This window comes from Pantherophis guttatus, chromosome 1, assembly GCF_059756535.1.
Source record: "Pantherophis guttatus breed Tessera chromosome 1, ASM5975653v1, whole genome shotgun sequence".
Taxonomy (NCBI): domain Eukaryota; kingdom Metazoa; phylum Chordata; class Lepidosauria; order Squamata; family Colubridae; genus Pantherophis; species Pantherophis guttatus.
In genome coordinates this window covers 70,256,793-70,284,164 of record NC_142063.1, presented here as the reverse complement: position 1 = coordinate 70,284,164, position 27,372 = coordinate 70,256,793, and the positions used below count along the sequence as shown (strand labels likewise).

Sequence of the window (27,372 nt, the reverse complement as noted above, 5' to 3'; positions counted from 1 at the left end):
CTTTTGAGAGTCGAGTGTTTCTCTTCGGAGGCAATAGATAGATTGGGATATTATAATTTCTTGAGGGTTCTTGCTTTTCTTTTTCTTAATAGGCAGATCTGGAACAAGCCTTCTTTCACAATCAGTCCCCATCTCTGCGGAGAACAGTAGAATTTGTGGCAGAGAGAATTGGATCAAATTGTGTCAAGCATATCAAGTAAGAGCAGGGGTCTTTTTTAAAATTAGAAATTCCTGACATCTTAATTTGTTGTGTTTGATTGCTTCTGATTATTTCTGAGCAGCTTTCATTGTTTTTTTTATTTAGCACTTTTGTAAGTTACCTTGAGAAATGAAGTTCAAGAGATGGCTGGGTTTTTCCCCTCCTCCTTCATCTTCCAAATTTTGGTTCTTGTAGGGCAACCCTGGTAGCAGAGCTGGTTAAAAGAGCTGAAGTCATTTTGCAAGATGCTATGAAGGCAGAAGATGGCAATCATGACAAATTATTGGATGCAGTATGTTCGCAATTGTATCAAGAAGGAGCACAAGCTCTTATCCAAGGCAAAGAGTAAGGAGGAACATTATTAGATAAAAAATATTTTTGGTGTCTGTTTATCCCTTAAAATGTAGAATGTTTTTAGGAGCTTTTTCCAGCAGTATGAAACAATTTGATCTCATGCTTCTGATTATAGATTAGAGAATTTAACAGCAACATCTCTAATTAAAATTTCTTATCATTTGCCCTATGGCACGAGTTGCTATTATGACATTTATTTGCAAATAAAATGTGCTCTGCAAAATTCATTTAGGTAGAGAGAACTGTCTTGATTGCACTGTGCATATTTATTTATGCTCACTATTTTTTTGTATGGTGTCACTATAAAAGGAGTGGATGACCTGTGGGAATATTGAGGCTCAGTTGCATTATTTGTCATTAGGGCTGTACAGAGGTACTTCAAAATAGGCACTTTGCTTAATTTTTTGACCTCAGCAAAAGGAATCCTCCTTGAAGCATTCAAAGAGTCATTTCAGTTTGAAGATTCATGCAGTTACTTCAAAAGCTATCTCCAGCAATCTGAATATCCATGCTTTTCTTCCGAACCTCTAGTCAAAAAAAGGAGCTGTTTGGGTACACACAATAGATAGCTGGAAACAAGTTTCACAACTTCTATATCTACATTTTCCAAAAGATGTTGCTGCTTTAGTGCTTCAAGGAATGGTGCTTCACTTTCTAACCTACATGGTGAATCACAGTTTTGAATGCTTTATGAAGTCCTAATTTTAATATTACTTAATTCTGGTTTTAGCTCTGATTTTGCATAATTAAAATGATGCTTTTTATCCTAAGTGTTTGTCCTTTTGTTGTTGTTGAAGGTTTGGTATATTATTCAAAATGCAGCCCTTTGCTCCTGAAAAGTTAACCTGCCTAGGTAACTGTTTCTTAAAACATTTCCACATATATATATTTCTAGATTTTGTAGGAAGAAGGCCCCTGAGGCTGTGAAAATCCTGCTGCCAGAAGAGACCTCTGCAGCTGTAAGTATTTTGGACCCATGTTTTTTCCTTTTTTCCTACTAGACTGTAATAAAACATTGTATGGTGCTCCACAGTTGCATTTTTATTGTTGCCTAGATCACTTTAGATCAGGTAGCTGAAGTTTGAAGACAAAATAATGTGCTAAAATCTCTGAGCGCTTAATACATTTAAATTACTTATTAACTGGATCCTTTTGTTAAAACCATTAGGCAAATAAAATACAAAGTTTTAAAATCACAATACTCTTCAGTCAGTTGTGTTAAGGCAGATGTATCATTCTGTATTCACCTGTATTTTTGCAAGTAGAAAATTAAATGTTTCGGTTGATTCAAAGGGCCAATTTCTATGGAACCCCTTTTTGACAACAGTTGAAGAAGCCGAAACAAGTCCTCATTTATCATCTGCACTGGTGCCATAGGATAATATTCCTCAACTTTTATCTACCCAAGTATGCCAAGACCTAGAAAACTGAGGGCAGCTTTTTTGAACCTTCAGATTGGCGTAGGCACTTGTAGCCTGTTTCCATCTTCAATAGTTAGAGAGTGAGAGGCTGAAATCAATTTTTCAATTTTTTTGTCTGGTTCAATTGTTCTTTCAGTTTAATCTGTTTGCTGTAACTTGTACTGTCTATGGAGATTCTCAGTCATCCAGGTCATGGTGGTCAATGTGTTTTTCAAGAGGCAACTGGACTTTCTGGTTTTTCTTTGAAGACGTTTTGCTTCTCATCCAAGAAGCTTCTTCATAGCTTGTATGGTTACATAGCTTGTACTGTTTTATTGAATTGCTCTGTCCCCTTTCATTACACAAGTGGAAGCTTTCAGGAGGCCTCCAGAAGTAACAATATGTCATTGTTATTCTCATGCCCAAGGTTTTGAATTGTGCAGCAAATATTGCAGTGGGCCTGGCTATCGAGAAGGCCTGCAGTTGGCTTTCTACAAATATTGCAGGTATTCAGTTTTTCACTTTGACTTTTATTTAGTGTGAATCCTTAGTAATCAAGGCTAATGTGATTATGTAGGGTAGACTGAGACATTTAAACTATTGCTGTCACATGGTGCACTTTTATTTATAAAAGAATGTGTGTCACATTGTTTCATAACAACCATGTAAAATAATTAAAAGCTGGACAAAATAGTAATATCTTGATTGCCTGCCTATAAACTGACAGTGGCTTGTCTCTTGTTACCACTTTTATTTTGAGAATAAAAATACAGCAAGTTCCTTCTTGTTCCTAGTTGATTGTGGTAATTACTCAGCTCAGGCCAGTTCAGGCTGCTAGTTATTATCCATAAAGAGTTTGGAATAAAAATATCATATACTCCTACCCTAACCTACTCATCCATTATTGTGGCCCAGGGTTTCCATGACTGATAATAAAAGGGTAAAAGTTTGTAAGTTTCAGAAATTCTCTTTACAGGACAGAGCCACTAGTTTTACTTTTACTGGTTGGAGTATTTTAGCAATTTGTCAAGTATACCCACATTATTCTTCCTTTTCAATTAACATTAAGGAAGCTGTAGATTCCAGAATTGATTCAGTTTGAATGCAGAAATAGATAGTTCGTTGACAGAATAGCTGTATTTTTATTTGTTTGTTTGTTTATTTCTTACAGCCCTGATCAAAAGAGAAGTAAAAGCTACCTTCAGTCGCATGCTAAAAGTTCAGATGCTTTCCCAGTCCAGTGCCAATGAAATTACACTGAGGAAGAAGGACTGCCCTCCAAGCTGCCACCATCAAACAGCATTCCCTTCTCAGATAATCAGTGAAATCAAGGTCGGTCTCTGCTATTTTCTGCCCATTGTCAGCAATTTGTGCAAAGTAAGGTCACTGTCCATTGTGGATTTTACTGTATAGAACAGTTCACCCTTCCAGAATTTCTGTAGGTAGAAATTCTGTAGTATTGCTTGCTTGTTTGGGGATGGCAGAAGCCTAAAAATGAGTTGAGGATTGTGATTTGGGTCCATTGTGAAAAGTTGTGTTTTCAATATGTTGAGATCCTAGAATACTTATATGCATCCTGAATCACAAATGCTTCTGTTATTCTAGGATCTGCTCTGTGTTGCTATAGGCCCAAGAGAAGAAAATGAAGAAATCCAGTTTGCTGACTTGGAAAGGTTGTTGAGAAGGGTGAGCCAGACACTTCAGTGCAGAAAGGTAGCTTCATTTTTTTATTTGTCTTAAGTTGTCTTGTTTCTGATTTTGTGTCTTTTTCTCTAAGGAAAAGTTCTTGTTGGCATATTTCATAGCACAGGGGTCCCCAAATGCTGGGCCACAGACCACTAGCACAGCTGGAGGTGAATGGCGGGTGAGGAAGTGAAATCGAAACCATCACCATCACTCCTGGTCCACTGAAAAATTGTGTGCCACAAAACTGGTCCCTGGTGCCAAAGAGGTGGGTGGGGGGAGGCTTAGAAAATGTTTTGTAAACAAAAATGCAAAATGTTTATATAGGTGTGAAAGTAAACAATGCAAATCATTACTATAAGATATAGTGGCATCGCTACTTTTGTGGTTTTTAAAGAGAATTAGGTAATTTTGTGGAAGTTTGGATTTATCAGGAACTATTAGCGGAATGAGTGGGATGAAACTTCAAGCGTGTAGATACAGATTAGACATTAGGAAGAAGATCTCACAGTACGAATCTATAGAATAGGTTATTGTATGGAGTGGTTTCTTCCCCTTTACTGGGGGTTTTCAAACCAGGCTGGATAGTCATCTACTGGAGAATCCTGAATCCTGATGAATCCTACAGCATGCAGGCGATTGGATTCTATGATCTCCCATGACCCTTTTAACTAAGATTCTGTGTTCTACCTGCTGTTTGTGAGCACTTCCCAGGTTTCTGCTTACCCCTGAAAAAAAAATGCTGGAATAAGATCGTCCTTAGTCTGATCCAGCAGGACCATTCTTAGATTCTTATGAAATGTATGTTTCATTTCTAAAATACATGCAAAATTTGGCAATAAACTATCTGAAAGTAGGCTCCATTTGTGTGTATTCTAAAGCACAGTCACAGTTTAAATATTTGTATTAATCATTGCAATACCTGATTATACGGATACTGTACATAAATATTGCATGAATAGAAATATTTCATTTTTCTGTGTTTCAGTTCATCTGCCCAGCATCAGAGCAACAGCTGGCTAAGTGCACCATTGAGCTGGCATCACTGCTAGGTTAGAATTCTAACATTTTCCTTTTTATAAGTATTCTTTTTTTCCCTTAATCTTTCATTCTTCAGCCAGTTATAAAATTCCCTTTGTACGACCCTGTAATCATATTCAGGCCATATATAACCTGAATGAATTATACTGAACCTGACTTTAGAATTTGTGGACTAGTATATAAAGCCAAACTGTTTGGATTACCAAGTTTCAAAACTTTTAATAATATAAACCTTTTGAGTTAGCCTAACAAAATGAAAAAAAAAAGATTTTTAAATCATCTGAAATGTTCTACTTTCATTAAATATTTAGCTATGGTGATGCTAACAGCCTGTTTTGCAGCATAATTTGTCTCGGCTGCTTTTTTCTACATAAAAGAAAATCGATTATTTCAAGCTGGGTCATTCCAGCTCCCCAGTCCCAATGCTGCCTTTTTTCCTGCTTAAGGAATGTTCAGAGGTTCCCATTGGATGCGAATGTGAAGAAGGCTCTCTGTCTGCTGTGGAGTTTCTAGAAACCTTTTAAAGTGGCTGGCAGGATTGGAAAGGAGCCTTACAGAGAAGGCCAATGTTTCCATTTTACTTGCTTATAGTTTCAGATCGTGTTCCAATCCAGGAGCTGAACTTTACATCTCCCAAAATGCCAGAACAGCAGCAATTGAAGTACCACCTCATCTCCAGTCTCCTGAAATCTCTTCTGTCCATCTGGAAAGATAATTTTCAGGCACCTGTACCATTACACCTGATGTTCAGTCAAAAAAACATCACCTACCTTGCAGGCAGCAAAGATCATGAGGTGGGGCTGTTCAAAACTTTTTAGAGACACTTCCAAATCTCACTGTTCTTGCTCTTTCTTGTTTTATGCACATGAAGTAGGAAATAAAGTCAGTCTTTGGCTAATCCGGAAGTAGATTTTTAACAATAGACTAAGTATAATAAAAGAATCAGAAAGCAAAATATGAATTTAAGGGAAACTCCAGGTGTTAATGAAAACAAAGGAAGATGAATGAAGGAAAATATACTGTATGTGTCCCAGGATAATGTTGCAGGGTCCAATCTGAGTAGTCACTGGGACCAGAGGTTTATTCTTCAAGCTTTTGGACTTGTGTTGTGTCCGTTGTGTAGAGAGAGGGGTTCCCTGAGGATGGGCTCCAGCAGAAATCCAAAAGCTTGGAAGAATAAACCTCTGGTCCCGGTGACCAACTCAGATTGGATCCTGAACAAAGAAAGATGTTCGAGTGTCACTTCCAACTAATACAGATTTGAATTTGAGATATATGTATAATGTCTCAATTTCTGTTGCATTTATAAACTTAACCATGTCTGTTGCTCTGCTACCTGACATATTTCCAGGTAATATTGCTATGTAATATTTCCCAGCTGATTTTCAGTGATTTTCAATAAACCAGTATATTCCAGTTATTTCCACTAATTTCCACATGATAAAGGGAGCTGAAGGCTAAATTCTTTAATAGATAATCTGTAGATGAATTAGCCATCACTAAAAAGAAAAGCATTTGAGTTGGTATGACATTTCTGCATATATGATTTCTTTAGTAATGGCTCTTGCATCCCTGCTAGCAACGTGAACCAGTTGCATTTGCCCCCTAAGGAATTTGTTAATGCATTCATTACGAACAACTGTATGTCTCAGAGCACTACTTAGTGCTGTCTTTGCATGATAAGCATTGTGGGTAAGGCTGGTGATATATGTTTCTATTTTATTGCAGTGGGGCTTGTTTTTATTCATGCTTCATGGCCTTGATGAGCACGGATTGATGACAAGTACAGAGATAGAGCATGGTTTGCATGACCTCCAGAAGCAAACGTGGCCTTTGGTAGGTTTAATTTGTGAACATGTTGGTCTGGGGTTCTTTTTTCCTATATTTGTAATATTTCTGTATTCTGCACAAACAAATATTTATGTTCTGGAGTACACTGTTGAAAATTAATGTTTAAATATTCTTCAGTGTTTTTGAATAGTGCTCTAAATACGCTTTAGTTCATACTATCTTCTTTTTCACAACGTCAGCCCCCCTAACGATGGCGAAGCAAAAGGTATGACAGCTTGAATGAAAAGGGAACTTGGAATGCTTCTAAGAGGATGGCTGAAATGACCAATGTGATACGGAAAAGTATTAGTTTTTTTTAAGTTTAATAAGGTTTTATTTAATAGTATTATCAGGATTTTTATCGTTTTTGGCTCACTAGGTACCATACTTTTTGGAATATAAGACACACTTTTTTCACCCCTAAAAGAGAGTGGAAATGTTGGTGTGTCTTATACACCGAATACAGCCATTTTTGGCCTCCTGAAAACTGCCCCGCGCATCCTGTTTTTGTGAAAAACAGGCCCATTTTTCACAAAAATGGGACACACAGAGGGTTTGGGAGGCCTGCAGAGTACTCCTGGGGGCTGGGGAGGGCAAAAACCGGACGCGCGGAGGGCAAAAACTATTTTTAAATTCTTTTTCCTCTTCAAAATCTTGGTGCGTCTTTTACTCTGGTGCGTCTTATAGTCCAAAAAATATGGTATTTTATGAACTAATCCCAGAGAGGCAATTGTGACAATTGGCGTTTTGAGACCCTGGGACTGAGTGTTGCTTCCTTGTAGAAGAGGTGCATTTATCCTGCTTTAATGTTGCCAGTGAGAAGACTATTAATAAAAAAAAAAACAATTTGATCCAGAAGTAGTGGGAAATGATTGTTTGAATCACACACATAATATTTCTGATCAAGAATATGGTAGCTCTGCAACTCCAGAAGTGCATAATGTTGATTATGTGGGCTCACTTCAATTGGTAGTAAGAAACCATGTTCTGAAATTGGAAGTTCTGGATAGAATTGCATTCTTTTTGAAAGAAGATATTTGCAGCCTAGGCATGTTCCTTCATCTCCAGCTGTTGGTGAATTCCCAGGTATCAGTGGTGACAAGCACATTTACACAGTTATAATTAATGTATCAGTTGTAATAATTTCTAAGCTGGCTAGATCTGACAGCTGATAGCTAAGTCTTGGTTACAATATGTTCTATGATGAGCAACCCTTACAAAAGTTTCAAACGGTGGCAGCTACAACAATCGGGAGACAATTAACCCTTTGTTGAATTATATTATCTACTATCTAGATAATATCATATAGACAAATTGCTTCCCAATTTGTTTACATTGTTGGTTTTGACAGGCTGTTCTTCTGACTGTTAGACCATAGCTCAAGATGCACTTTGTCAGAACATTATGATTAGTAAGAGAAGGCTGAAGGCTGAAGGGAGCTAGATAAAACTAATTTCTGTGTTGCTCCAATATATGGAACATACGCTCAGAATTATCAGCAGCTCTGTCCCATATTTCTCCAGTTTTCGGGAAAGATCCTGGCATTTTCAGAACACTTCAATTTAACAATGGTGCTATTATTTTATTTCGCATTGTTAGTGAACTTTAATGTCGAAAAATCCCTATCAGATATTGCTAATAGCTGGGTTTTTTTTTCTTTGTAGGACTTTTCCAAGGAATTAGAAGCTGTGTTAAGAATATTCATTTCCAAAACTCACACTACAGAGCCAAAGACTTTTGCTTGTGATTTAGGATCGCAGCCAAGAGAAACCGTTGCAGCCCAAAGTTAGCAGAATTGCCATGTTTAAAAATTATTGGGATTGCTTATAGATGCCTTGACAAAATTGCACTCAGAATTAGTATGGATCTTGTCCTCAAAGATGATGTTTCTCCAGTGCATTGTATTGGAAGACAAGGAAAAAGCCAAGTCAAGCACCTTAATTAGAACTGCAGGAACAAAACTCTTTTTGTATAGAAATGTGTGGCTTCCAAGTTCCAGAATCTTTATAGATGGGTGAAACACACTGAAGGGATCTTGTTTCCAACATGAAGGGGATTCTTACCTTGCAGTGGATCCCATCGAGCCATTGACAAGTAAAATTAAATGTAAGCTTGGTATTTAATCGGGTATTTAATGGATGCTCATACTTGATTTTTTTCAGTTGAACTTCGTCTGGAAATATAATCATTGCTATGAGAGCACCAATATTGGCTTGGATTTTTTTAAAGGGTGCCTGCCCTTGCCACATTTTGTATTTGTGATTTTGTAATGGAGAGAAAAATAGTTTTATGAGGAATATTGTTTTGAATGATGCCACCATTTAATTATAAACTGAAATAGTTGCTTTTAAAAATATTTATATAGAAGACGGCTCTACAATCTTGCCAATGGAAAAGGCTGAGAAAAGGACTGACATAACTTTACTTTGATATGAGACTGAATTTCCTATGGACTGTATCTCTTCCTTTCTTTTTTTCTTGCACTATAGTAATGTAGTTTTCTTCTGGAAACCTGCTTGTTTTATTTTATTAAAGCTAAATGGGTGAAATCGGTGCATGCTACAGATTGTCTTTTTCTGTCTTCCTTAGAAGTAATTCTGAAAATTTTATTCAGATTTCTGGATGAGATGGCTACTGGGTTAGTTTTTGCTGGGCTATTCAGAAGCTCTATTCTGAAAAATGTGTGGAAAATACCTGGCTCAAGCCAGTGTTTCTCAACCATGGCACGTTGAAGACGTGTGGACTTCAGCTCCCAGAATTCCACAGCCAGCAAAGCTTCAACAGGAAAAATGTCACTTTTAGCCATTTTCTATATATAAAAAAGTATTTATTGTGAGGATATGAAAATAGCAATCTTGGTTAAAAGCAGATATGGGCTGAAGGTATGTTTCAATAAAGTGGTATATTTTGTCACATTCAATAAAAGATTTTGCCCCACTTTAAGACTATTCTTCCTACCCCAGACATTCACAGGTACCATAGTGTTGTAAGTGCAAAAATCATTATATAAATATATTTCAGTGTAACAATTATTTCTAGAAAGCATACATTAATTGAATAACCATAAACATAATTAGCTTCAGCATATAAAATCATTTCAAAATAAGTATATATAAATAACTTAAGTTGTAAACATAGAAATAAACAGTTGTATGCAGTTATAAAAATAAACATCTGATGCTCTGTACAAAACAACATTATCCTTTGACGAGCACATCTGCGTTATGAGGAGTCCATCTTAGATGTGCCTTCTAAAATTGCTTAATTCATTAATAGGGGTGCCAGGTTCAAAAAGTAAAGGAAAAAATAAACACAGTGAGTAGCCGGTGATTCTTGGAATGCAGTCTTAGAATCAGATCTGCTTCCCATCTTAAATGATGTGATTTCTGGTAGAGAAGATAATCTCTACCTCCCACTTCAAATAATACAAAGGACAACAAAGCTAGTATTTCCGATGCTACACATTATTTCTATAGTTGTATCAACTTCTTGGCATTGATCAACATTTATTTTGTCAGTCACCATCTGTGCTTTATTTGGATCATCTGATGCTTATGTTTGTGCTACACGCCAAGTTGATGTCTATTTAACAAAGCCAAGTCAGTATGCACTGAAATATGGTTTCATTTATGCTGCCCACAGTCCCCAACTAATTCAGATCAGTGAATTTTTTACACCCCATTGTTTAATAAAAAAAAAAAAAAGCGCAAGCAGTTCCCTTTTAAGATTCAAAGGCATTTTCCACATATTTGTGGGGAAAGGGAGAGTTCTCTTTACTTAGTCCAGCAAAAATAAGATACGGAAAACACCATGTTGTCTGTGGGCAGCCTCTGAAAACCTGTCATTTCTTACTATTTTATGCTACCATAATTATTAAACTTAATTGCTTTCCAATTAATATAGAAGAACAGTGACATGTTTTACAGCCTTTCTGTCTTTTCTCTCCCAAACTCTCAGTTCTGTTTTAAGGAACAATAGTAGTAATTTTTACTTCATAAAATGCCGCAAGCAAGTTGCAGGCAATTGTAGTAACAGACTGGATGTAAAACGTTAAGCTCTCAAGGGGGGAATAAGTCACTCTCAAATCAGTTTGACTCCTGGGGACCACACAGGCATAATCATTCAATTTCCTTGACAAGAAATGTGCCACTGTCTTCCTCCAGGATTAGCAAGTTTCTAAATACTAAAAGCTGGCTGGCAGAAAATGGTAATAGGTAGCAGTAATTCTAGGTTACATAACTTGATTTGTATTCTCAGAAATAACCTGAATCAGATAGGGTGCGCATTCACATGAATAAAACCTACTTTCAAGCACTAATTGCTATAGGAACAGTGTGGGATGAGAATGTTAATTCTATGCTCGTTCACTTTGAACCTAATTATGTGAATGTGGCTTGGCATTTATTTTATACAATCATATTTATTACTAACAAAAGACATTGAAGAGCGTAAGTAGAAAAATGTAATTTTATAAAGCAGCTCACGGGGAATGCAAATCGATATGACACGAACAGTTGAGGCTTAGAGGTTAGATTTTCAACCTGATAAAAGTCATGGGGTAAAACAATGGTGGACTTCCTCTGCTTTGAGCTTATTTTCATTACTGTTGCTCTTCCAGGAAAAGAAGAGTGGCAAGGATATTTGCTGAATGAGATGCTGTGATAGGAATTCCTCTCCAACATTCAGAATGTAGTGGTAGCTACGTAGGAAACTTGCAGTTGTGTTAATGCTGTTATATTACTGGTTTTCAACATGTAGTCTTATGGCGGAGTGATTCTGTAGTGCGAAAACATATATCCTGTAGCAAAACATTATCTCTCTTCCTGAGTTGCATTTCTGACTGAGAGAAAGCAAAAACCAGTTCTCATTTTCACAACTTAGTACTCCCTTGAGAGTGAGTTGCTTCTCCAGCCAGTAACACTGTAGACTTGTTACGCATTTTTCATTCATCAGGCACTCTACAAAGAGCTTTATAGTAGCTTAGTTTAGTTTCTAAAATGAAATGTTCCTTAAAATTTTAAAAAAAGTTCTTTTGTGTTTTACTGCACCAGAAATCTTTCCATAATCATCTGGTCGAAGGAGAAATTCAACGTAAAATCAATATTTCAAGGAAAACATCTTGACCAGTGTATCTGTAAAGGTTGCCTTTTCTCTAAACCACCAAACAAAAATCTCATTCAAGGTTCTTTTCTAACTGAACGAGAACAATATTTGTAATGCGGAGTAACCATTTATGATTCTGTGTGGTCTGGCGAGGCTTTCCTCCTGCCACCAGTTTCAGAAAGCAAATTCTGCTGTTGCTGATATTTACAGTTTGTTACTGAAACAGAGTTTGTTGATAGTGTGTATTATGCCCATCTAAGTGGTGAGAAAATGGGAAAGCTGAGCAATTACCAAAGGCTGTCTCTTTACAAAAGAGCTCAGAAGTCTTGCAGGAATCGCTGGGGCACCAAGGTCAACCTGCAATAATTCAAAAGGAAAAAAAAATCTTAGCCAATATTTGACAATGCTATTCAATACCGAGTGCTTCTGAAAAACAGTGGTACTTTTTACAGGGTGGCCCAAAGATTGGTGGGGGTAGTTGAAGTGCTCCTTCGGTTGTAATTTATTTATTTATTTATTTATTAAATTTCTATACCGCCCTTCTCCAAATAGGACTCAGGGCGGTGCACAGCCTAAGTAAAAACAGAGCATACAAAATTTAAAAACAGTATTAAAATAATTAAATATTCTAGCCATAAATTAAAACAACCCAATTTAAAATCAATTTAAAATTTAGCTCAAGCCAGCCCAGCTAGTTGAAATAAATAGGTTTTCAGGGCCCGACAAAAAATCCGGAGGTCTGTTATTATACGTAACTCTGGGGGAAGGTTATTCCAGAGGGTGGGCGCCATCACAGAGAAGGCTCTCCCCCTGGGGGTCGCCAGCCGACATTGTCTGGCGGACGGCACCCTGAGGAGGCCCACTCTGTGCGAGCGTACTGGCCGGTGGGAGGCTATTGGTGGCAGAAGGCGGTCTAATATAGGTGTGAGCGAGCTGCCAAGCGCCCAAACTTTGATGATATGACCACAGGAGGCACTGTGATATCTATAACTTTGGGGAACTAGTTGCAAGTAACATTTTTTAGCGCCTTCATAATTTCAAACAGTTCATGAATGAATGATCATAATCAAGAACTACCTTAACTACCCAAGAATAATTCTACAAAGATTGCATCCATAACATTCATGCAGTACATATAAGAGAACGCCTACATGTATGGAATGTACTGCAGAAGTCTTTTCTACCCCTGTGAATGTGGGTTTCAAAGAGCAACAATATCAAGCTTTTCTCCAGTTGATAAGGAACTGGTTGATTACAATCCTTTGCACATCTTAGCATCTTTTTTAGAATAGGATAGGACAGGACAGGACAGGACAGAATTCCTTATTGGCCAAGTGTGATTGGACACACAAGGAATTTGTCTTGGTGCATACACTCTCGGTGTACATAAAAGAAAAGATATATTTGTCAAGAATCATAAGGTACAACACTTAATTAGGAATTAAGTTCTGAAGACATTTAAAGCTGTCATGACAGACATTTGCGCATCTTAGAATCTCTCGGATGAGGTTTGTTGTTGTAATGTTGTGTTTGCAATGCACACAGAATTAATATTAGATAAGAAACATATTCCCAGCCTCCCCTTAATGTAAATAGATACAGTCCTTCAATTACAACCATTCTTTTAACAACTATTTGAAGATACGATGGCACTGAAAAAAGTTATTTGTGACCATTCGTCACATTTATGACCATTGCAGTGTTTCTGTGGTCACATGATCAAAATTCGAAGCATTTGGCACCTGGTATGTAGTTATGACACTTGTAGCGTCTGGGAGCCACACTGTCATTTGCAACCTTGGGTTTCTAAGAAGCAAAATTTGGTGGAAGCTGGATTCCTTTAGTGACCATGTGGTTCTCTTTATGACTTGTGATTCATCAATTGATCACAGCAAAAAAGGGTCATAAAATCAGGCATAACCACATCATTTAGCAATACACATGTCAGTCCCAATTGTTATAAATTGAGGACTCTCTGTAGCGAAAAAAGCAGCAGCTTTTGAGGCTAGCTTCATTTTGCAGCAAATGGGCATTTTGGCTATTAAAAAAAAATAAGCAAGGAACCAGGGGCACTCATACAAAGCAGTGTAAAAACATTACTAGGTTTACACCCATATGTATTGTATTAAAAATCTGGACATAAAATAGGCCAGATAATCTGCCCTGCAAAAATGGCAATAAAATGGGTTGGATTTATGCCACTAAATGGGTGGATTTATGCCACCATGGATATCTACAGTCAGAGCAAGGATACCAGTTGTTTTTGAATAATGCCATCTCATTTTGGTTTTCCTTGGGAAGATCTACCTGTGCTCTTGTGAATAGAAGCTTCAGAAGCCTGGCATCCTACCAATATCATGCTGCCTAAAGTTCACTACTTTGCTTGTTGCCAGTAAGTTTTATAGCAAAGTATAAAGAACAATGCAATAGTGAAAAACTCTGCAGGTCAGTATAAGTAATACCTTTGCTATAAGGGTCACTAAGCAAAAATCTTAAAATCTTGTCATACTTCCTTGCACAATTTATTGCTGTCAGATACATTTTTATTTGCTTTGTCACTATGTTGTAGAAAGCAATCTTCCATATATAATATATTTTACAATAACTTTTTGTCCAGCTCTGCAGATACCTACCTGTACCATATATATGACTTTAGTGATGTCTTTTCCATTCATGGTATCAGGTTGTAATATCCATGCACTGGGCAAAATCTCTCCTCGTACCATTTCTTTACATGGGCGAGGCATTGACTCTTCATAGATAGACTGAAGAGCTAAGATGTACATATTTTCCTAGGTGAAAGGAAGGAGAATTACATGATAAAAATCCTCCAGCAGTTTTGGCATTCTCCTCCCATAGATTGGCTTTCCAGCTTTTTCAAATTATTTTCAACGTAAGGACAGGCTGTTAGACTTTTCTGATATCATAGTAGTACAGGTAACCTTGACTGGCTATTGGATTGGTGATACATAATAAAGTTATGAATGGTGAATGGAGGTACTTACAACTGGTCTCCAACGTTATGTCCACTGTAGCGCCCAATAACAACATAAAAATTTGGGCAACCTGCTTGTACTTATAGTCATAGGATGACTTCACCTATTCCACCCCTCACCTATCTCTCCCTCCATCTATGCCCTTTTATTCCTCTGCACTTCATAGCCCTTATCACCCTAGCTGAATGTTGCCCTCTTCTTGCTCGCTGCTGGCTACAGAAGGCTCTCTTCTCAAGCAAGAAGTCCGTGAAGCTTAGCTGGGGCAATGGAGCATAGGGCAAGCCGGAGCCTGGGAGTACAAGGTGATGAGAGCAACTGGAACTGGGCTGGGCTGGGCTGGCTGCTTGTCACCCTACAAAGCAGGATGCAAGGCAGGCAAAAAAGGCAGAGACAAGGTGGGGAAATATAGGGAAGGCAGTCCCTTACCTTGGAAGTACTGAGGTTCAGAATGATTTAGGATGGGTCCTTGGCTAACGACCGGTGGAATTTGGTTAACAACAGCAATGAGGAATGCTGGGATTGCTGTCATTAAGTGATGCAGTCAGGAGATACCATGCTTTATGTCCCCATTGTTTAGCAATGGAAATTCTGGTCACTACTGTGGTTATAAATCGAGAACTACCTGCATTAAGACTTAGTTATTTGGAGAGGCTGCCTATCTCCCACAGTACCTGCCTGGCTGATTCGATCTGGTAGCACTGGCACACTCTGGGTTTTTTTCATTACATAATGCCATCTATCAGGACCTGAGGAAATAGGCCTGCTTTATTGAAGTGCCTGGTTTCTGTACTGAGGCTTCTCCTAGGATCTGGGTGACTCCTGACCCTACCGGACCTTTAAAAAGCATTGAGGATCTGGTTGTCTGTCTAGGCCCTTTTCCAAGGGTGTCTGAAGTCCCTTCTGAGAAATGTGCCTGGGTTTCTCACTGTGACCTGGTTTTGCCATCATTTGGTTCCTCTGTATTTATCATTATTTTTCTATTGGTTTTAATTTATGAACCACCCAGGGTCTCTGGTAGAGTTAACCCTTTGAGGTAGTCCCAGCAAAAAGCACCAGCCATGAGTGCTAACAGTACATTTTAATAAGGTTACAATAATAGAATTTTGCAAGTCCAAAAGTACCTCTCTTCTCCCTTACTTTACTTCTGAGGTATCCCCTCTCCCCCCATTTCATTTATCAGACCACTGAGAGAGAGAGTTTCCTCCTGCCTCCTAAGGTCACTCCAATATACCATTACAGTGAATCAGATGGTATATAAACATTATTATTATTATTATTATTATTATTATTAAATATATATAATTCATGGAAAAATGTTTGTGGGATTATTTTTAAAAATTTCAGTAACTGAAAGTAAATGAATGAATTTAGGTCCAACTATTTAAATCTCTCATAGGTGCAGTAACTGTTCAGCTGGCCTTGTTAAAATTAATTGGATTACTTCTAGATACAGGAAATGGTGACTGAAACACATTTGCAAGCAGCGATCTATGTACCTCTTTGGCTTCTACACAGATGCAGCAGAAATCTCTTGGCTGCTTTTGGTAACAAAAGGAATCCTCACTCACCACATATACTGTAATTAAATCAAAAGAAACAAATGGAGCTATTTAGTCAAATGAGGAAAACAACACACCAACAGAGGACTGAACTTAATAAGTCCACATCCAATATTTTTAGCCTCCATCCCCTTCTTCTAGCTTTTTTGTCCTCATAATGCATCTAGAAGACAACAGTACAACATTTTACTATCTTTGATTCTGTTAAACTGTATTAATACACTTCAAACCAGGGTATAATTAGAGGTATCTATAATTAATTAAACACACTCTTAAAAATTCAGTGCAAAGCTCTAAAAATAATACCCATAAAATCATAAATAGCTTAAAAATCAGGTTAAGACCAGAAAGTAGAACAATATCTATTTAACCAAAGGGGGAAGAGGCAGAACCTAAGCTGATATCAAAAGCTCCGAATTCTTGGCACCAACTTTATTTAGAGACTTCCTCTGCAACAGAAGCTATTATAACTCCGCTAACAATGTAATCACCACAGTGGAATAATAAAACAAAATAAATGCCCTGAAGTATCTTCCCAGATGACAGCCACCAGTGCAAATATGTTTTTAAAAGATTCTTTTCTTGCAAAAAAAAAAAAGTATAATTATTTTCTACCACTCCCTCATGAGAACAGTGAACATGTGTTAACAAGCAACTTTGGTCAGTTCCATCAAGGAGCCGTTGAGCCAATGCAGTATAATGCAGAATAAGGTTAACTCTGCCTGCAGTTTGGAGTTCGATCCTGAGCCTTCCATCCTTCCAAGATCAATAAAATGAGGACCCAGATTGTTGAGGCAATATTCTGAAATTTGTAAACCACTCAGAGAATACTTTAAATCAGGGGTCTCCAACCTTGGCAACTTTAAGACTTGTGGACTTCAATTCCCAGCTTTGCTGGCTGAGGAATTTTGGGAAGTTGAAGTCCACGAGTCTTAAAGTTGCTAAGGTTGGAGACCCCTGCTTTAAAGCACTATGGAGCGGTATATAAGTCTAAATGCTATTGCTATCTTGTGCTTTGGAAAGCACCTACCCAGAATTTGGTTGGTCCAACAACACAAGGGAAGCGCCAGAGCAGAGGAGCCACATCTGCAGCAGAAAGAAGCAAGTAGATCTCAGGATCTCTGACTTGGTTATCCCAAGAGTAATTTATGAAGCACCAGAAATCATGCATCACTTCCAGTTATATGGCCATAGTGGAGGGGATGAGAGGAAAGTGGTGCTACAAGCTTTGTACATTAAAATCAGCTGTGGAGATTCTGTATACTTTCAAATCAGAAAAGGAAGGGGATAAAACTTCCTCGTTTTTAGCTAAATCCCTTCATTATTCCCATGAAGGATTATGCAGTGCTATGAAACAATTCAGACAAAGTAGAACTATGAGCTCCCTTCAACAATAGCAAGTACTATAGCGTTAAAAAGTACTCACCCAACTGAATATTGCTGGTTATTTTCTTATGTACCTGAGCTGTGGTAATGGTTTTGTCATATAAATGTCGCTTACTGGCATCCTTCAACATACACAATACCGTGGAAAGAGGTTGGTCGATCACTCCTGCTCCCAAAAACCCATGTTTAGTTGTAGATGATGAGAAGGCTTTATAATAAACAAACACGTTCTTCTCTGTGCATTGATATCTAATGGAGAAATAAATGCAAGATGAAAGCAGGTTTTCTGCAAAAATACCATAAAAGGTACTCTCTTGGTATAAATAGAAGGGATCTATGGCCAAAACTTACTTCCAGCCAGCGGTTGCCTGCCCACTGTAAAGGTTTTTCAAGTCATTTGAACATACTGCCATAACCTTTAAAGCAAGTAAAATGCAATGTTACAGTTCAGAAGTTGCAGCCCTTTTATATAAAATTCAGCTTTATTTAAATTTAGTGACAGCTTATTATGTTCACTTCTGAGGTCCATGCAGGTATCCAGTAACCTACTGGAACTGGGTTTAATTTTCTTTATTTCAATTAGTGACAGTATAACCAAAGATTAGCTAAATACATGAACGTATTACTTACATCCTTGATGTGGATGTATCTCCCAGTTGATGGGATGTGGGCAATAGTACTTTGGCTTGCAAAGAAATCTCTAGATTATAGATCCTAAACTTATACAAAATAGGATAGCAGGCCAAGTCTATTAAAAATCTGGAATGTTAAACTCTAAGCAACAAATCAAGAGTGGGAAGATTTTCACCCTCTCAGGTGAGTCTTTTAAGAGGGAAGGGACAGCTTCATTTTGCCTGTTTTTATCATCCTTCCTGAGAGAAAAGTATTTAACCATCCAGGCATGCAATTTCTAGGTTGCCCAAAAATGACTCTGGGCAACTTCACAAATCACACATACAAATACATGGGAACAAATGCAAAAAACAATGTCCCGTATCACCAGACACCCTAAACCAAAGTTTTTAGTGCTTGCCTAAAAACAGGTAGTGTCAGAGCTAAATGAAGATGCTGCTCCTGAGAGAAGGTATTTCAACAGAGAAAGTTCACTTCCTGGATCCCGCTAGACCAGTGATGGCAAATCTTTCGGGCTTAGTGTTATCAAAATTTGTGAAAGGCCTAACTTGACTCTGTTGGTGTATCACCCTTTTCCCAAGCAAAAAAGAAACAATTTTCTATCTCTCCATCATCAAGGTGGAGGATCATGGAATAGCAGCAGCACCAAGGCCCAGGCCTCATCTTCAGCCCTAGCGCCATCACTCACGCTGTTCCCCAAGGTCTTGGAAAATGATGTGATTGCCTCCATGGCACAGCACTCTCCAGCATCTGCCAAGCACCACTCAACTTCTCTTTCTGTTGACCCTGCTGCCTATGCAAAGCTGCTCATGGCTGCACAAGACATTCAATCTTGAAGGCTTCATGGAGAATGCTCTTCTACAGATTGCAGTCTCCCAAACCACATGAAACACACACCCTGTTCTCACAACTCCTCACAACTTCCAGAAAGTTTGCAGGCTGCATGAAAACACACCTCATTCTCACTTGGCCTCCACACCCTCCTAAAATCCTACAAGAATGGCACTTGTTTTTGAGAATACTTGTTGGGTGTTGCTGAACGTTGGTGTGTCACCCAAAATGTCATGGTGTGTCACCTTTGACACATGTATCATAGATTTACCATCACTGCTGCACTAGACGATGCTTAATTGACAAGACCAAAGCAAGCTGATTGTTAGAGAAGGCACCAGGTGCCTAGCTTTTGCCAGCGAAAGTCTATGCACCCAAATCCTGAAACAAGAATTAGTGATACAGAATAAATGTAATAGTCTAGAGAAAACACGGAGCTAGGTGCAAATTGGAATTTTTTGTTAAAATATATTATGGATTAATCTGAGCTGTTCTTTGCATCTTTGCTACAATTGTATTCCAGCCACATGTGTCCCTGTGGTTATTGCTGCTGACTGGAATCTTGATTTCCTTTCTCCTTCTCTCCTATGACCTTTAAATGCTAATCTGGTCACCTAATACATAATTAAGGACTTCGCCTTATACTGCTATATTTATTTTCCCAAGGGAAGAGTCCAACATGCCTTGCAGTTGTGCTAGAGAGGAAAAAAAAACTGAAACAATCTTCTGCTTTCCTTCTGTAGAGTAAAAGAATAGGAAAAATTGTTGCTATATGAAAGGGGCCCTGGGAACTATTAACAGGCTCTTCCTTGTAATTGGAAGGGTTCATCTGTAATAGGGTTCTTTTTAAAATTAATTTATTTATTTAGTGTTGTGTGCATCTTGCAAATAGTATAGTGTTACATCTTGGTGTGGTAATAACAAAACAGAAGAGTTCCAAAACAGTTTATATTCTGTTTTGAGATATTCTTTGATTCATGGTTTTTAAAAAGCACATTTAGGAACAAGTTTAGGCATGCACAGTCCTGACAAGAGAGTCACTTGTCTCATCTGAGAGGAGAGCTACTAAATAGAGAGTAAATTTCATACTCACCAGCATCGGTAATATTACCCAGTTAGGCAGTGGTGAAATGTAAAATTTGTTACTACCGGTTCTGTGGGCGTGGCTTGGTGGTGGTGGGTAATATGACTGAGTAGGCGTGGCCACCTTTTCTTTTTTTTTACTTTTAAAACCATTTTTTTTACAACCTCTTCGGCTGAAGAGATTGTAAAAAAAAATGCTTTTAAAGCCTCTGACGATCCCAGCTGATTTGCCTGATCGGCAGAGGCTTTTTTTTTCACTTTTAAAAGCATTTTTTCGGCTAAAGAGGTTGTAGAAAAAATGCTTTTAAAAATTAAAAAAAAGCCTCTGATGATTGCGCGGCTCAGCTGGGCAATGGGGGGGGGGCAGGGATTTTTGCTACCAGTTCTCCGAACCACCCGCCTCCATTGCTACCGGATCGGGTGATCCGGTCCGAACCGGGAACATTTCACCCCTGCAGTTAGGTAATGAAATATCTTCAAGGAAACAACCAAGCTCAAAGAGCACCAAGGATCCCAGTTCAATATATATTCTTTTTTAGGGCTATTTGTGCTGTTTTACTTACATAGATTTTTTTATTATATAAATTATGTTGGATTTCTTATGAGGTTGCAGTGACCATATTATCTCTCTGGAATTATTATGAGAGTTGGGCTACTGTTCTTTGGTAGTTCTCCTCCTTGATAGGCAGATGGTAATGGGGAAAGGTCAAGCCTTGGACAACCTTTTATGGAATGCCACAGGGCTCAGCCCCTTTTCCTCAGTGTTTAACATCTACGTGAATCTACCCAGCATGGAATAGGTTTCATTAATATGCTGATAATATTAACTATACAGGTATTCCTTGACTTATGGCCACCCATTTAAAGATCGTTGAAAATTATGACAGCCTTGAAAACTGTGTCTTACAGCCCATAAAGCATTTCCAGTCATTGTAAAATCTTAGGTCACCCCCTACAACCCAGACAGGTTCTTGGTAACTAGCTCACATTTACTAGCTGGTTACAGTATTCCCCAGTCATGTGACTACAATTTGTGGCCTTTTTAGCTGGTTTCTGTTAAAAAGATGCCCACTTGGGTGAATGGATTTATGACTTCCTAATTCACTTAACAACCACTGTAAAAATAGCTGTAAAATCAGGTTCCGTCACTTGGGAGCCCCCACTTATGACCAAAATTCTTGTCTCAACTGTGGTTATAGGTTGAAGACTATCTATGTATCTCTATCCTGAGCCAGGAAGAAAATGTAATCCATGTCCTCACCTAGTGCCTGGAGGCTTTTTAGATCTTGCTGGGAACCCCCACCTACCTGCGCCCGCCCGATCTTAGGTTGAATCCTATCTGGACTGAATGGATATGCATTTATAAGTGAATGCATCTAGAAATATCCATGCTTGAATGGCATGTGGGGGCTGTGATCAAGGAGGTTTTTGCACAATTACATTTTGTGCAGGAGCCCTTTCAGCCCTGTCATTTTGTGCCTGGATTACTGCACATCAGTCTACACGAGATTGCTCTTGAAGACCTCCCAGAAGCTTCAGTTACAGGCACAAAGAGGTTACCCATGAAACGATGCTACGAGAGTTGAATTGGCTGCCAGATAGCTCCCAATGCATGGCTCAAAACTTAGATTTCTCCATGACTATCTTCTTCAAGTTGAGACTGCCAGTCTATTTTATTGAATGTCCTACCACCAAGGAAAATCCATCTTCAGAAACCCCAGGATTTAACTTTCTGGGTGATGATCTCCCTCCTTTGGAATAGCCTATCTTTCCCATCCCAATAAACAGATAACCAGACCATTCTTGCTATATTTGTGATAGCCATTTGTATTCAACATGCTTAGATAACATGCTCACCTCAGCAGTAGCATTAGCCAAGACATGTTTGGACAAATCTTCATATCCTTTCACTGAAGAAGTTGAAAAGGTGCTAGGTGAAATAATTAGGCTATGAGGGTACCTATGGCTGCTCTTCTCCACGGTTGAAGAAGTCATAGGAAAAGTCTCTGTAACAGATGAGATAAATAAGGAGCCTATACCACAGTTCTGATTTGAGCCATCTATTTACGGGACATACAAAATGGAGCAAATGATTAAAATCAGAACACTTTAGTGGATCACAACATTCTGCTTCCCATAACAGGTGATTTTCTAAAACAGTTTGAAAATAACACACCCTGAATATTCATAATCCAAATTCTTCAGATCAGGTTAGTGAAGAAGAACAGAAAGTCTTCCACTCACAAAGATCTTTATTTCATTTGTGATCCACACTCATTACAATAAGCATTTAAAGCCAACAGTTGCTGTTGTCACTATTTCAGAAACTGGCCACTTCCTTCTTAATAAAACTGGTTAACTAGAGCTTTTAAAAATCAATTTTAAAATTAAATCAAGATGAACTTATTGGGTTGAAATTCTCAAGGCTGCAGAAAATATATATTCAAATATGCACAGACCAATTATGAGAGGGAATTAGTTGATTTGAAAATATATTCTATCCAGACCTCTCATTTTGTTCACTATCAGCACAGAGGGCAAAGCTAATTGATTGGTACAGTTATGAATTATTATTTCTGTCCAGAGAAGTCTGGGCAGGATGCAATCTTCCCAGGCAAATGATACAGAAGAGGTGTTTAATGTCCTCTGGGGGGGAAAATGGGAGACTTCCTAAGAACATTTGAAACAACCCTGTTCTTTTAGTGTACCGTGGAGTCCTTGATGTTCTCTGAGCTTAGTTGTTTACTTGCAGATATTTCATTATTTGATTAGATAACATCATCAGTGTAGTGAATAGGAGAGGCAGAGGAGCTGCTCCACGCTCACTAGCACTATGATGTTACGTAGTTAGGCAATGAAATGTCTGGAAGCAAACAACCAAGCTCAGAGGGCATCAAGGATTCCAAAATTCAATCTAGAACAGCGGTCACCACTGGTGGTCCACGAGAAAATTTTGGTGGTCCGCAGAAAAATTATTTGCATTTTTTATATTGCATTAAATACTATTTAGTGCAATATAAACATGGGGCTCCCCTTGGAGAGCACTCAGAGGCTCCAAATGGTCCAGAATGCGGCCGCGTGGGTGGTTATGGGCGCAACTCGTTGTGCCCACGTGACACTCCTCCTGCACAAGCTGCACTGGCTCCCAGTGGTCTTCCGGGTGCGATTCAAGGTTCTGGTTACCACCTTTAAAGGCTCCATGGCATAGGACCTGGGTACCTTCGAGATCAACTTCTGGCACCAACAGCCTCCCACCGGCCAGTCCACTCCCACAGAGAGGGTCTCCTCAGGATGCCATCGGCCAAGTTATGTTGGCTCGCGACACCCAGGGGGAGGGCCTTCTCTGTGGAAGCCCCTTCCCTGTGGAATGAACTGCCCCCGGAAATGCATAAGATCTCCAACCTCCGTGTATTCCGTTGTGCCCTCAAGACCCTGCTGTTCCGCCAGGCCGGGCTATCATTGTAATGATTTTAAATTGGGGGTTTTAAATTTGGGGTTTTAAATCTGAGCCGAAATTATTTAATAATTTTAATTATTTTTAAATTGATGTCTGTCTTTGTGCTTTTAATAGGCTGTACACCGCCCTGAGTCCTTCGGGAGAAGGGTGGTATAGAAATAAAATTATTATTATTATTATTTATCATTTTAAAAAATTCATATTAGTGGTCCGCAGGGATTTAAAATTATGAATTTGGTGGTCCCTGAGGTCCAAAAGGTTGGTGATCCCTGATCTAGACCAACATATATTCTCTTTTAGTATAAAGTAGCATTTAACCTTACACTTTTTAGGTTGATGAAATGGCCAGCATAAGTCATACATATTTTATTCTGGGTTTTTTTAATACATGAAACATCCTGCACATATTTGATACAGAACTCATCATCAAATGATTTATCCAGCCCTTACCACTAGCAGATCCCTTTTGCACTTGTTTGAGTATGCAAAGCTGATGATTTCTAATAGCTGAGCGTCCTCTTGCATCTTCTCCTGAATGTTCCACATCTTCAGCACAAAGCTAATATATTTGGGGGGGGGGAGAAAGTAATATGTGATAATTTATTAATTTTGTTTTGTTTATACCCCAATCATAACTGATTGTGAGCAACAGACTTTGCTCTGATGTTGGCTTTTGATGGATTTCAGTATGAATTTAGAATCATGGAGATCTCCATTGGTTGAAAGTAATAGAAGACAACATATGCTTAGACCTCATAGAAATCATCATTGAGAATTATATTAATGGTTTATCACCATACTGTCAATTACCTGCTCAATACACAGTATTTGTTATCCCACTCAACTTATGACCAGGCTAAATCAAACCTATGACATTAAATAATATATCTTATTCCATGAAGCCCTTTATTTTAATTAATTTGTAGAACAGAAATTATTATTACCTGGGCTCCTTGTTTGCTAAGAATACTAGCAGAATAAGTAGCTGTGTTACTACTGTTGTATCCAGAAGTTGGTCCTGAAGACAAACTAAGGGTGGAATCTGTGTGTAAAGTGCTTGTGCTTACAAGAGTCTTCAGCTTAGTTTCTTCCTATAATAAATACATCAATATTAAGAAATGCTGTAAAACAGGCTAGTTTAAAGCTTGTTCATTCTATTTCAGATAGTCATTTATTTTACATCTATTTCATTTCAATATTCACTGCTTCATTTGTTGTGCTTGCAGTTTTTGTTCAGAAGATCAAACAAAAAAGGTGAATGATGATGTCTTCTAAATGGTATTGTCTTCTAAAATGAGTGGCCTAAGAATCATACCTGGATGTAAATATTAAGTAATTGAAATCTTCCAAAAAAATTAAGGATTTACATTACCCCATTTGGGTTAAAATTGGTGCATTCTTTCCTCTTCATTCAATTTTCTCTAGTAACGGAGCTACCTCAAACTTAGAAGAAAAATTAAGACAGATGTGACTGACTATCTTTAAAGTGTCTTGCAAACAATTATATTTCATGCATTCAGCTACAAAGGATTCTATCACATAATGCACAAAAAAAGTTGGTAGATTACATACCTTCAGGCATGCCCAGATCATAAGATGCAGCCTTTAATTAACACAAACTGTGAAAACTAGCTGAAATAATTTTAACACTTGCCTTCTGCAGTTGATAATATATTTGTTCTCTAATGCGCTTCTTTTCTTGCTCAGCTCTTTCCCGGAGCTTGTCCCTCGCTCGTGCAATTTCAGTTTTAGTTTCTTCTTGTGCTTTCTGATATTCTCGAAGCAGTTGTTCAATCTCTGAAGGATGCTGGATCCTGATTTTTGGTTCATGAACCCTTAAAAAGGCCATTATAGTATTCTTTGTATTGATTTGTAAGTCACAGTGTAAGCTTTTAGGACCTTGTATGAATGCTTTTAAAAATAAAGAATAATTCTGTTTCTTAAGAATTTGAGAATTAATTCTGGACTTAGGAAAGAATTAAAACAGGAACTATTATCAGCCTAAATTGATAATCATCACTGCAGGATGAAGACCGCTTCACTGATGGCTGGGAAGCTGCAGGCAGAGGACCAGCCTTTGCATGGCTGACATCCTGAGCAGTCATTCCTAGAACAGCAGTGGCAGGGCTACAATCTGAATGTGGACAGAGGCTTGTCCTGGCATGCAGTCCAAATGCTCACCAGACTGCACTTCCCATCCTGGGAAGGAGAAAGGCACCTGCCATGGAGCCCAGTCCTAATTATGAGCGCTGCAGCTTCACCATGCCTTGGGCCCAGACTGGGACAATGTTTCTTCTGGTGGGAGGGGAAGTGTGTCTTCCCCTCCCCGTTTGTTCTGAATTGCCCCACAACAATGATTCCCCTCACCACGAACTGTCCCTGTCCCTGCATTCCTGTCAGCCAGCACATTAAGGTCTTATGTTTTTTCTAATGGGGCACCAAACTGTCCCCATGTCTAGTTGGCCAGGGTAACTTGTTCTGTGCCAACCCGACTGTGCTCAATTAACTGTGCCAACCCATCCGTGCCAATCTATGCCCACCTGTCCGCGCCATCTGGGCTACGCTGAGTCATCCTTGCCAAGTCATTGACCCAGTCGCGTCCACTTGTCACACTGATCTGGCCATGCTCACCCAACTGCGCCCACCCTGTCACACCCATGCTTCTGTACCCATCCGTCCACACCAACCTGGCTGTGGTGAGCTGTCCTAGATCCTTCTAAATGGACCTGGGTCACCCTACCTTGTATTTTCTACAACGTCTCGTCTCAATTGCTGGAGGTATTCACGGCGTCGACTGGGCAGATCTATTTCTCTCTGGTTATTGTCCAGGGTTTGCAAAAAATTCAGATGCTTTTGTGGACTAAGACTGCGACTCCTTCTGAAGCACTGAAGTCTCTCTTCTCTCTGTTTCCTTAAAATTTCAATTGATTTCTTGTGCCTATTATGGAAATGAGGGGGAAAGGGTACTTAAAAATAAAATAAGTTGTATTTTTAAAAAACATTAAAAATTCTACAAGATCGATAGAAGGGGGAAGATAACATAGCAGATGGAAGGAATATAACCTTGTCTAATATGCAGGTTGAACCTAAGTCTGAAATAAACTCGCTATTTTTAATACACATTATTTCCAGATTAGGATACCTTGGGCTGCAACCCCTTTGCTAAAGTGTTTTATAGTTATATAATACTTCCAGTGTTACTAGAATATATAATCCCTAATTTGCCAGATATTAACTCACAATCCCCTGCCATTGTTTTACTGTAACTACTAGGTTAGAGATTATTCTGCTAATGCTGAGTAATATTTGAACATGTTCTGATAATATTATATCAGGTTTTCCCCCTCTCCTTCCTTTCTCTCTTCTCTCTTCCCTATCATTGGTTGTTAGTAACAAATTAGTAATATAAATGTATTAAGTTCATGGAAGCTTATGCCTTTTAATAATAGCTGTCAGTACTCCTTCTGATTTATGGTTCTGAGAAAAATTCATTACACATTACCAAGAGGCAAAGCTCTTTAGAAGATATGATTAACAGCAGTTGCTCAAATTTCAAAATATCTACTTCTGTTCTGCAATATTCTATTTTTCTTCTGTTGATGGTGGTACAGGTAGTCCTCGACTTACAACCATTTGTTTAGTGACTGTTCAAATTTAAAACAGCACTGAAAAAAGTGACTTACGATGGCTTTTCACACTTACAACCATTGCAGCATCCCCATGGTCACATGATTAAAATCCCAAACATTTGGCAACTGACTCGTACTTATGACAACTGCAGTGTTTCCAAGAGCATGTGTTCACCTTTTGCAACTTT

At 38.5% G+C, this 27,372-nt stretch overlaps 2 protein-coding genes across 3 annotated transcripts in view; one reads left to right on the top strand and one right to left on the bottom strand.

The window, feature by feature from the left end:
• CDAN1 (codanin 1) overlaps positions 1-9,069 on the top strand; it is a 36,019-nt gene extending 26,950 nt beyond the window's left edge. Inside the window, exons 19-28 of one of the 2 annotated variants that reach the window (XR_004591422.3) lie at positions 93-196; positions 395-544; positions 1,449-1,512; positions 2,381-2,459; positions 3,125-3,285; positions 3,581-3,666; positions 4,625-4,688; positions 5,269-5,471; positions 6,406-6,513; positions 8,172-9,069. Coding sequence is in view for 1 of the 2 variants with exons in the window: in XM_034417755.3 (XP_034273646.2) it covers positions 93-196; positions 395-544; positions 1,449-1,512; positions 2,381-2,459; positions 3,125-3,285; positions 3,559-3,666; positions 4,625-4,688; positions 5,269-5,471; positions 6,406-6,513; positions 8,172-8,297 (1,167 nt within the window). In the remaining variant the exon portion in view is untranslated. Of the gene's footprint in view, positions 1-92; positions 197-394; positions 545-1,448; positions 1,513-2,380; positions 2,460-3,124; positions 3,286-3,558; positions 3,667-4,624; positions 4,689-5,268; positions 5,472-6,405; positions 6,514-8,171 lie in introns of both variants that reach the window. The other variant, XM_034417755.3, reaches the window with a different exon arrangement.
• Positions 9,070-10,960: 1,891 nt separating this feature from the next.
• The window catches only part of STARD9 (StAR related lipid transfer domain containing 9), a 90,358-nt gene continuing 73,946 nt past the window's right edge, over positions 10,961-27,372 (bottom strand). Inside the window, exons 24-33 of the mRNA XM_087882232.1 lie at positions 26,296-26,493; positions 25,206-25,390; positions 24,500-24,642; positions 24,006-24,114; positions 21,956-22,104; positions 17,903-17,967; positions 17,592-17,800; positions 16,103-16,182; positions 14,244-14,402; positions 10,961-11,967 (exon numbers count right to left, since the gene is read on the bottom strand). Coding sequence (XP_087738358.1) covers positions 11,866-11,967; positions 14,244-14,402; positions 16,103-16,182; positions 17,592-17,800; positions 17,903-17,967; positions 21,956-22,104; positions 24,006-24,114; positions 24,500-24,642; positions 25,206-25,390; positions 26,296-26,493 — 1,399 coding nt within the window. The 3' untranslated portion in view covers positions 10,961-11,865. The remainder of the gene's footprint in view (positions 11,968-14,243; positions 14,403-16,102; positions 16,183-17,591; positions 17,801-17,902; positions 17,968-21,955; positions 22,105-24,005; positions 24,115-24,499; positions 24,643-25,205; positions 25,391-26,295; positions 26,494-27,372) is intronic.